The sequence below is a fragment of the Melanerpes formicivorus genome, unplaced genomic scaffold (assembly GCF_026170545.1).
Source record: "Melanerpes formicivorus ecotype bairdi unplaced genomic scaffold, bMelFor1.0.p_v2 SCAF_24, whole genome shotgun sequence".
Lineage (NCBI taxonomy): Eukaryota > Metazoa > Chordata > Aves > Piciformes > Picidae > Melanerpes > Melanerpes formicivorus.
In genome coordinates, this window is record NW_027142376.1 from 3,275,278 (window position 1) to 3,286,478 (window position 11,201).

Genomic DNA, 11,201 nt, shown 5'->3' on the forward strand with positions numbered 1-11,201 from the left:
TACTGATGATGGACTCAATGCCCTCATCCAGATCATCAATAAAGATGTTAAAGAGCACAGGGCCCAGCACTGATCCTTGGGGCACACCACTAGTGACTGGCCGCCATCTGGGTGTGGCACCATTCTGTCCTGCTAGTAAAAATTGAGGCAAAGAAGGTGTTAAGTACCTCTGCCTTTTCCTCATCCTTTGATACATTTCCCTCCATGTCCACCAAGTAGTGAAGGTTGTCCTTGCCCTTCCTCTTGCTATTAATGTATTTATAGAAAGACTTTTTGTTGTCCTTCACAGCAGAGGCCAGTTTAAGCTCCAAATGTGCTTTTGCCTCCCTAATTTTCTTCCTACATGATCTAGCAACATCCTTACACATTCCGTGGGTTGCCTCACCTTTCTTCCAAAGATGATACACCCTCTTTTTTTCCCTTAGTTCTATTAAAAGTTCATTACATTTAGCCGCTGGCAACCTGCCCATTTGAGAAATGCCCTTTGTGAAAGACTACAAGAAATCTGCACGCCCTCACAAGTGTTAAGTGAAGCCTTCTTCTCTTTCCCAGCTGTTTTTCTTAGCAGAGCAGCCACATGTTCTACAGCTCTCTAGCACCCTCTCTTGTTTACTTTGCCTCATCAAAATTTCCCTCTTTTTGAATTGCTGTGGCACTAATAAAATTTAAAAAAAAAAAAAAAAAAAAAGGGAAAATAACATATGCAATGTATTTTTATAAAGCAGCATAAATGCAAGGATCAGTGATGCAGCAGTGCGTAACCAGAAGAAAGCAAGGAAATCAAAAGAAGGTTATAGGTAAGTCTCTACACCAGTTCACTGACTGAAACAAGATTGCTTCTTGAAGGCAGAGAGTTATGTTGCTTCAGCAATGAGTTGAGCTAACACCTGCAGAAGCCTTTAAGACACAAGGGACCCAAGAAGGTTTTAATGCAGGGGGCAGTTCGACTAGACTTTGGTGACACCTCTAATCAGGAAGGACCATCATCCTCACCGTTGTCCAGTTTCCCCTTGGAAAGCACTGTACCTGTCCTTGTCTCCATCTTCATACTCCTGGATGTCAAGTCTCAAAGCCCCATACCTATTGTACAATGGGAGCTGGGTAGGTGACGGGGGCTGAGGAGGTTCTCACTTGCCTCTCCAAGGAGTGACCTCTTTCCATTTCCCCTTGCCCCTTGTCCCCTCCCTCTGTCTGGGGACAGGAGGAGAGAGGGTCTTCCACTACTTGTAAAGCCTCTTCTGGCTGCCGTGGCCTCAACAGTGTGACCAACGTATCTTGCTCTCACCCTCTGATTGTTCTCAGTCTCTCCACCTCCTCACAGTTCAACCACTTGCTTGAGCAGGTCGCTTAATTGATGACGCCGTACACAAGAGGTGTCTCTGACTCTTAGTTCAAGCGCCAGGCTCAGGCACACTTCGCAGCCAGAGACCTGCACAGCTGCGTGTTTGCGCGGGAGCTCGGTCTGAGTTCCCACATTCCTTCGTCCGGTGGCTCTTGGCCGCTTTGTGACTGTAATCTTCTCTCTGCCCGGGAAGGAACCAGCCTTTGCTGCTTCCCGCTGGCCCTTCTCACTCACTCCTGCACATTTATTTTTCCCTTTTCTTTCCTTCCCCGTCTTTTTTTCCCCTCCCCTGCACGCCGATGGCTGTGATTGGGTGAGACACGGAGCTGCTCCCGACGTCACTGGCTGGCCGGCAGGACGCTCTGCTGATGGCTTGCTCGCGTGCGCACCTCGCGCGGTTTCCGCGGCACGCCCCCAGCCACGTCAGTCCCCCACGCAGGGGCGTGAGGGAGTCGACCCTGCTGCCCCTCTTCCCCTTTCCAGGCTGCCTCCGCCTCTGGGAAGAGCCCTGGTGGCCTGAAAAGAAAAGCCAATTTAATCGCCACTGGTCCCGGTGCCGCTGCCTCCCCGGAAGAACGTGTCCAGAGAAGGGCAACAAGGCTAGTGAGGAGTCTGGAGCACAAGCCCTATGAGGAGCGGTTGAGGGAACTTGGTGCACCCTGCCTCCTCCCTTCCAAAACATGAAACTGACGTGTCACTGCACACTCCTGACCCATGCCACCATTGCACTCACTTTTATTTATTTAGTATAAAAAATAATAATAATAAAAAAGACCACCAGAACATTCTCTTGCAATTCTAACTTCTTTTAAAAATAGCAGTCATAGAGCCCCCATAGCCAAGAGGCCATTATTCCCCTAGTTGTTCTGCTACCCCAGCAGAAGCCATTTCTATCAGGTTATGCAGAATGCATTTTTCAAAGGAGAAAACCCAGATTTCAAAGCCTACATTTATACTGTATGCTCTGTACCACACTCTGCAGTTATTCCCTTCTCCTCAGGAGAAAACCCTGGAATATTTACCACACACCTCTTACCCAGCAAATACTGTAACCTGCTGTACAGCTATTTTCATCTCATGCAGCCTTTGTGGGTAAATGCAGTTGCCTGTCAAAACTAGCAGGATTTTGAGGATGCTTTCTGTTTAGTCTGATAGAAATGGTGGAAAAAGGCACAGAAACACATTTTCAGGTCACTGCTTGAGCTTCTCTTGACCACTTGCACCTGCAAGAGCAGAAAGATTAGTTGCTCCATTAAGCTCAGTGTCCCTTGAGGGATTAAAAACAGAAATAAAAATGAAACCCCCAAACCCAAGACTTCTTGCAACAACAACAGCTAGACAGTAGTCTAGCAGAATCTCCTGGACCCAGCAAAGACTTAGTATTTATAAGAAGTTTCAGAAGATAGTGAAAACCCTGTGGAACACCAAAAGCTATGAGAACACTACTGAACAAGTAGCACAATCACAGGTGGATTAAGGAAAACACCTCAGAACATAACCAGGAAGCATTTCTGCTGATGCACCAGCATCATCACTGCTGGAACAGCAGTCAATCCAGTACTACTTCAGAAAGTCTGTGCTTACCTGTCCCAGCAAACACCAATCTATTAGCCCTCCAGAGGGCTTTCCTGCTCCATGGAGGTATGAAAGGTTGCTCAGAGATCCCCTACATTGGAGCTGAGTACACCCAGCAAAAGCTCCAGGCATCAATTCTACCTCTCTTGTCAATGAAAAAAATAATATTACATTGCTTCTCTGTGCATCCCAAAAGCACTTAAAAATTTCAGCTTTGCCCCCTGTAACACTCATACATGTCAGATTCCCAGCACTGCCTGCTTCACAGCATGTAACTCTTCACAGAAATGGCCTTCTAAATGAGATCTTCTGAGTAATTTCATAAATACAGAAGTATTATCCATCTGATGGCTGCACCTAACAGCATGTCACATGAGTACTCCAGCACCTCAAAGTTTTCAGGCATCATGGAAAAGGCCTCTGGTTGGAAAATGACCCGGACTCCAAAACATTCAGGCAAGTGCTGGAATAAAATACTGAAGTGAAACATCCTCATGGAGCAAGATGAAGTGGACGATTCTTTTACTTACAATATCTGTAAAGAGAAACAAACAAACAAAACCACTAATTCAGTTTAAACCAGGAAAAAATACTTTAAAATTATGTCTTCTACAGAATATTACCATAGGAATATGATTCTACCACTTCTGTCAGAAAGATGACCAGACCTATTAATAATGTAATCTTTGATACTAATAATATAATCTTTAAGTCCTTGAGGGTTTAAGAAGCACTCTGAAGAGTCTAATGAAAGCTGGTATCAAAATGTACATATACAGAGAGTTAACATGATATGAACTCCTGTACAGACTCCTGCTCTAAATAACATATTTCTATGGCTGGAAATACAAGCTGCATCAAAATTGCTTTTGGTATTAGAACTGATTTAGGGATGAATGTAAGAAGAGAAAAACAAAACAAAATGGTCAGTAAATCCCAGGTTCTCTGCTAGAAACTAGGGCTGTGCTTTCAGAGTTTGAAAAAAGTAATGCCTCAGGTTTCAAAAGACAGACAAGAAGATAACCCTGATTAGTCAGTCTGAGTATTCAACTTGATACGGCCTAGCTTAACTTGGTTTCAAAGATTTCTTCCCCAAACATCTAAAGCCTAAAGTTTACTGCTTAAAAATAGAAATATTAACAACTCTTCATGTACAGTAAAACCAGTCGAATTTCAAACAGGCAAAGGAGAACATACACTGGTTCTGCTAAGGCTACACGTATGGCAAACACGCCTCCTCATTTGCAAGCAGAGCTGTTGAACTTACTGCACAATGCTTTTGTGGGGTTGACCTGCTGTCCAGCAAGCAGCTGCTGCAGCTTCCTGATATCTATGCGTGCCTCGGCCATACTTTCCAAATCTCTCTCTGGAGCAGAACTTGGACATCCATCCTCTGATGCTAAAGGCACAAGAACACAACACTTCATCAAAACATCAATCAGAAGGAGTTTCAACACCTGTAAGGACACACTTGATCATCACTGAAGTCAAAACATTTTTCAGAACAGCAGTGAAAGGAAGAGAAAGGCCACTTTTCCTACAACGCTGTCAAGGATATGGGAAAAGATTCCCTCCACAAACATGGAACATGCATTAACCACTTTTCTTTTTAAGGTTCCATTTGAAGACTTCAAAGTATATCATGATATTTCATAAGAACTTACAGAAGGTGAACGCTGTTATCAGCACTACACTTAAGTCATGAGATCAGACAGACACAAGAGGCAACAAAAAAGGGGAAACTTACCCCAGGGAGGATTTCCCAAGTCTTTAAAATGTGTTGTTACAGACACTAACTCAGTTTCTATTTTCAAATTCATTTCTCCATTCAAGTTTGCCTCAATCACCTGCAATACAGTAAGAATTTCAGGCAGGCCACTTTCACACTGCAAAGTTACAGTGCAGCTTTGCTCAAATACAAGGTTCCAGAAGCACTTCAGTGCTTTCAGAACTCAACTGTACTTTTTTAACATGGTTTGAACATTTGAATGTTCAGCCATAAAACACAATTCTCATCATTCCTGTGTGAATTATCCTAAACCAACTTCCCTGAAATTTGTTCTTCAGATCTTTTAGAATGAGTACTGGCTTTGGGAAACTCAAGTGCTGAGGAAAAGGTTTTAGGAGACTGAAGCTGGACAATGCAAGGTTTCTTGCATTTCCACACAGCTTTTCAACAAGGGCACCTACACAGTCCATATGACATACACAGTAAACGAGATGTGTCAAGAGCTGACATGCATGTGCAGTGCTGCTTTCCAAGACTTAAAAACAGACAACAGCTGCACCAGTACAAGCAGGATTTTTAACTCCTAGAATAGTGCTGAAAGCTTTCAAATTCCATCTTAACAGTTTGCAACCAGAAGATGACTTATCTATGACCTTACACAAATCCCAAGAAAACTGGAGCACACCTAAGTACCTTATTTCTGTGATTAGAAGAATTCTCAATCATTTTAAAAGAGGCTGAAATAATAACCAGAATCTTCTATGGAATGGGAGATGCCCACAGATGACAAGATAACAAGGCTGGTGAGAGGCCTTGAACACAAGCCCTATGAGGAGAGGCTGAGGCAGCTGGGATTGTTTAGCCTGGAAAAGAGGAGGCTCAGGGGTGACCTCATTGCTCTCTACAACTACCTGAAAGGTGACTGTAGCCAGGAAGGGGTTGGTCTCTTCTCTCAGGCAACCAGCACCAGAACAAGGGGACACAGTCTCAAGCTGCACCAGGGGAAGTTTAGGCTCAAGGTGAGGAGAAAGTTCTTCACCAAGAGAGTAATTAGTCATTGGAATGTGCTGCCCAGGGAGGTGGTGGAGTCACCATCCCTGGAGGTGTTCAAGAGGAGACTGGACGTGGCACTTGGTGCCATGGTCTAGTCATGAGGTCTGTGGTGACAGGTTGGACTCTATGATCTTTGAGGTCTCTTCCAACCTTGGTGATACTGTGACACTGTGAATGCTCCCATGTATTGGCCAAGTACTATTAGAAACTGTCTAAGTTCTTCTTGTAGTAATGATCTTTAACTTTTACTTCCAGGATGCATCTAACACATTTATGACACTCGATGCTTTTGTTCTTTAATAATAGCATGTAGAGAATGCATATAGTTCCCTTAAGAGCTATCTAAGCTATTTCACAGAGATGCATTTATTTTCCTGCTTTGGAGCAGGAGGTAAGGAACTTAGATATGCCCTGTGCTGATAAGCTACCACTTCTGAGTGTTACTGAACACCAAAGCTCAATTCCAGCATACAGCTGTCCTGTGTGAGAAGAGATCCCCAGCTCTGGAGAGAAACATGGAGGGCATAGAGGAAGGAAAGAGAGACGGAAAAAATAATCCCTCCAAAAGACTGGCAAAAGAGAATAGCTCTTGTATTTGTGCAATGACTGCCACTTGCAAAATGCCAGAAACCCAGGGTAATCTCTCAGCTCCTCCAAGACATGGAAGACTGCGACTGTCCCAGTTTCAGGATTCAGTTTACAGAAAACTTCCCATGTATCAAAATCAGTATGAACAGCCCCCAAACGAAACCATTCCTAAACTCTAGGCTTGCTTATTTTCACGTCAGGCAATTCTGATGACTGCAAACAACAAAAAGGTAAAAAGACGACCAACCACCCAAACCACTTTTCTGGCAAACTGCAGAGGGCTTCTTCCAAGGGAAGCCCCACCAGCATTCCAGAAATCCAGGGTGGACTGGAAACCCACCATGTCAGAGTCCAAAGCACAGGCTGACACCCAGAAGCTATTAGCGGTATTTCCTTTAAATCCTACCTCAAGTTTACCTGAAGTTCATTGACACAGACACTTAACACACAACTCACTTAAAAGGCTTAACACTCAACTCATTTAATTAAATCACCTGCTAAGTCTCCAGCTAGCTCCCTGGAGGGCTACAGTTTCTCACCAGCTATAACGAGTAGCTTGTAGCAACACAATGCCATGTTCTTCCTAGGGTTCAGTACAAAGAGCACCACTTTCTGGGAATCCCAGGACAAGCTCTTCAGTAGTAAATCCAAAACCAAATCACATAATTCTCTCCAACCCTCATACAGTCTTCAGGTGCCTTATGTTCAATGTCTGACACACCCCAAAACTAGATTTAATACCAGAGCACCAGTTTGGGCAACAGAGAAACATCCTGTACCTGAGATAAAATGTCCATAGGACACACACCTGTAGTGCCTTAACTTACAATGGAATTGCTGAGATTCTTCATTCTCTCCACAACACTCTTCATTGTTTTCAGCACTGGCAGGTAAATACTGACCTAGAAAGACATAAAAACTGCATTCACACAAATATTTCACGTGTGGCTGGGATGTGGTGCATTTATTCCTCTCTTCAATCCTGCCTTATTTTGTTCCCTATCACCCACTCAGAGCAAAAGGCACAATACTTAATGGAAATAAGCAAATGACTCAGAAACAGAGGAACTCTTTCCCACTATACCAACAATCCATCACTCTAGCAGTTGCTTCAGACATACAATTCCAAATCTGTGTTTAAATAGAGATGGGTTTTCAGAGATCACATTCTCACAATAACCAACATCTGTATTACTGAGGAGTTAATAGTTACTATAGCCAAAAAGGGAAGAACATGATTCCCATGGTACTGTCACCATCATTTCTGGCTTGCCGTAGTGTAAATCTGGAATAACAGAGCAAAACACATCACGCTTCTCCTGAGTCGCATGTCTTCCGAATTTAAGTACTCTTAGCTACAGAGGTAGCAGACATCTACGACCTCAAATAGGAGCACATTTGCACAAAGACTTTTCCTTGCATCTCTGCCAGAAGTCAAAAAAAGACATAGAGAGGATATATAAAAATATTTATCTAGCTCTACCAGGCAGGCCAAGAAATTTCTGAAAGAACAGATTATTTGCACCACTTCATACCTAAACAGCTGAAACAGTCTAAACCTGTGTGGTTTGGAGGTGCTCCTACCTAAAGCCATGCAACTCCTTTGCTCTTCCTTTCCTCCGCCCCAGGTATCACCACAAAAACTAGTAACCACCCACCATATTTTTACAGGTTCTGCTCTCTTGTCAAGATGGAAACCATGTCCTAACCCTTTTCAAACCTCTAGCCTCCAGCCTTCTCTCTTTCCTTTCACCTCCTCTCTGGCAGTATACTCTGCAGCAGTAACAGTCCACTTGCAACCTCCCCTTTCCTTAAGGAATATAAAACAGTGGCTTACATCAAAGTCTGGCACACTTGGCTCTCTGAAGTCATTCCATAATCTTCTGGGAATAACCCCCACAGGAATATCATGTGTCACAATCCTACTGCTGCTTGATAAGGATGGCTTGAAAGAGAGAGAAAATGCCCTTGCAGTTAAAAACAGGTCTTGAATTCCAAGTTCAAATTTTTCAGACCCACTCTGAGAAATAATTTTAGTGCCCCAAACACTCAGTCCTAGTTTTCGATAGGTTACTATCAGTCCACCATTAAGTCGACCTCCCTTTTGAATTAAGGAAGAGATTGTGAACTATTAGCCACTAGTATCTCTAAGCCATCCTTAGAGCTGAAGAGGTGAATGAGTGCTATTAACAAACAAAAAAAAAATTAAAAATTGGAAGACAGCAGTTTGAAATGGGATGCCAGGACAATCAAAAGTAAAACAGGGTGGGGGAAAAAGCAGGTATTAGAAAAAGGTGTTTCAATCACATAGCTTTCATTACAAGAGGGATATTGACATGATGGAACACGTCCAGAGAAGGGCCACAAGGATGATCAGAGGGCTGGAGCACCTCTCCTATGAGGACAGACTGAAGGAGTTGGGGCTGTTCAGTCTGCAGAAGAGAAGGCTCCAAGGTGACCTAATTGTGGCCTTCCAGTATCTGAAGGGGGCCTACAGGAAGGCTGGGGAAGGACTTCTCAGGATCTCAGGGAGTGATAGGACTAGGGGGAATGGAATGAAGCTGGAGGTGGGGAGATTCAGGCTGGATGTGAGGAGGAAGTTCTTCCCCATGAGAGTGGTGAAGCCTGGAATGGGTTGTCCAGAGAGGTGGTTGACGCCCCATCCCTGGAGGTGTTTAAGACCAGGCTGGATGAGGCTCTGGCCAGCCTGATCTAGTGTGAGGTGTCCCTGCCCATGGCAGGGGGGTTGGAACTAGATGATCCTTGTGGGCCCTTCCAACCCTAACTGATTCTATGATTCTTCCACCATCTTGTCCTTGGGTTTTTTTGAAAATACGAAACTCATTCTATGTGCCACAATGGCAGGAAAGGCTAATGAAATGGAGAATGGCATGCCTTCTTTTGTATCGGACTACAACAGTTTCTTTTTGATCTTAGGAAAGGCACTCAATTTTTAAAAGCTTAATACTGGAGATAAAAGCATGGTTGCACTTACTAGCTCCACAGCAACTCTGAGACAGGGGCAGTGTTTGTTTGTCAACTTGATCTTCACAGCCTTAGCACTCTGGGCAGTTTTTAATGCTCTCGAAAGGTTTTCAGGCACCAACTCTAAATAGATTTCATTGTGTTCTGCAGCTGCTCCTTCCATCTGAAATTCATCGAAGAAATTCCCCTGCAATTTTTTGAAAGTTGGGAAATAAAATAAAGCAAGTAATAATAGTAACAACTGGCAAATAATCAAACGAAAAAGAGGGACAAGTTTTACCTATCTGACCTCAAGCTTAGAGATGAATGCTTACAACTGGTAGAGGTTTCCTCTACCTGGCATCATCTGCAGGGATCAATCCAGGCTGTGTAAGAATGAAGACCCATTGCTTCAGATTAAACCTATTAACTTCAGATCCTCCCCGAGCATTTATCAGTCCTCAAAACAAGGGACCTGATGGGTGAATTAATGCTTTCCTATTTCCAGATTCGGGCAGGCTCACACCAAAGTTTCATGTTGAGGTGACAACCAAGACAAAGAGGATGTCTAGTCAGGCGGCAGCAGGCCCTGTGCAACCAAAAGGCAATCCTGCCTTCAGCGCCCAGCCCCGTGTGGCGTACAAGAAATGCCTTGCACACCAGACCCAACTTCGTGCTCTGCTTTCCAGCGACGCATGGTTATGGAACCTCCCGGGGCTTACCTGGCACAGCTCACACCACATACTGACACCTCCATTTGCTACTTTATCGGAGAGGATGAAATACAGCTTGCTGACAGTGAGGCGCAGAGTGCAGGTCTTGGCTAACTTGGCGATTGTGTTAATTACACCTGGCAGAGGGAGGGGGAGGTTACGGAGGTAACCACTTCACACGCTTCGAACCAGAGGGGCAGGGGAGAAATGTTCCGTCTCCAAACAGGCAACTGGCGCTGCTGCAGGAGCTTCCAGAGACCTCGGGCTGAAGGGAAGCGCCTGGCGCTGCCTCCCCCAGGAAACGGCCTCTAGGCCCGCGGCCTGGGCCTCACGGTGGCCGCCACGGCCCGGTGCCGCCGGCGCGCACAGCCCCTCTGCTTTCCCTTCCCCGGGACAGGCGGCCCCGGTTCGCTGTAGGCCCAGGCGCTCGCCGCCCCGCCCTCCTCCGCCCTGGCACACTCACGGCTGAAGTGGTTGAGGCAGGCGAGATCCACGATCTTAGCCCGAAAGCGCATGGCGGCGCCTGCCCCCGGCCGACTGGCGACAGAAGCCGCTCAATGAAGCAGGGCCGTCCTGCCCCGGGCCTCCAGGCCGGAGTGTGCCACGGCCCCCGCTCCGCCGTAGTGAGCAGGCGGGCGGGCCGGCCGACCGAGGCGGGGCCCGGCTGGCCTCCTCCCACAGCACCGCTGCCGACAAGAAGAGCCCGCCCAAGAGCGGAGCCCCTGTGCGCCTCCAGCATGCGGGCGTAGACCCAAGAGAGCTTCCCCACTAGCTCAACAATTTTATTCTCCAAAGCTAAGGTACCCGTTTGCAGCAGAGACCGTCAGCCCGTCTTTACTTGGTCCTCGACTTCTCTGGGGCGGGATATCAGATTCTGCTTTGTATAGAATTTGTTGCACTGTTGCTGTTGGTTTCCCCACCGTCTCAGGGGAAGCTCCTCCGATCAGAATATCAGCTGTAATATATTGGTACAGTTTCCCATCGTGAGGGAGTGAGACTGTTTGTAGAAGTTCAGTAACCACAGCATGAGTAGAATCATTGAGTTTGGTCAGAAGATACCTTTAAGATCATTGAATCAAACCACTATCTAAGTCTACCAAGTCAATCATGCCCCTCAGCACCACGTCTCTGCATTGTCTATGAGTAATTGTGGGTGCATGTTTGTACACTGGTAAAGGGGTGTTGTATTCCCTCCCATGTAAAAGCTGATTTTTCTCTTTATCCTTTTCTTGTGGGG

The 11,201-nt window shown here is 45.6% G+C and overlaps 1 protein-coding gene across 1 annotated transcript; it reads right to left on the minus strand.

The window, feature by feature from the left end:
• Positions 1 to 2,050: 2,050 nt before the first annotated feature.
• HUS1 (HUS1 checkpoint clamp component) lies at positions 2,051 to 10,563 on the minus strand. The gene is made up of 8 exons (XM_068152608.1): positions 10,428 to 10,563; positions 9,974 to 10,101; positions 9,283 to 9,459; positions 8,125 to 8,232; positions 7,115 to 7,189; positions 4,665 to 4,764; positions 4,185 to 4,316; positions 2,051 to 3,452 (listed from the first exon to the last, which is right to left on the minus strand). Exons 1-8 carry the CDS (start codon positions 10,477 to 10,479, stop codon positions 3,370 to 3,372), a joined length of 855 nt encoding a protein of 284 aa, XP_068008709.1. The 5' UTR covers positions 10,480 to 10,563; the 3' UTR covers positions 2,051 to 3,369.
• Between the last annotated feature and the right edge of the window lie 638 nt (positions 10,564 to 11,201).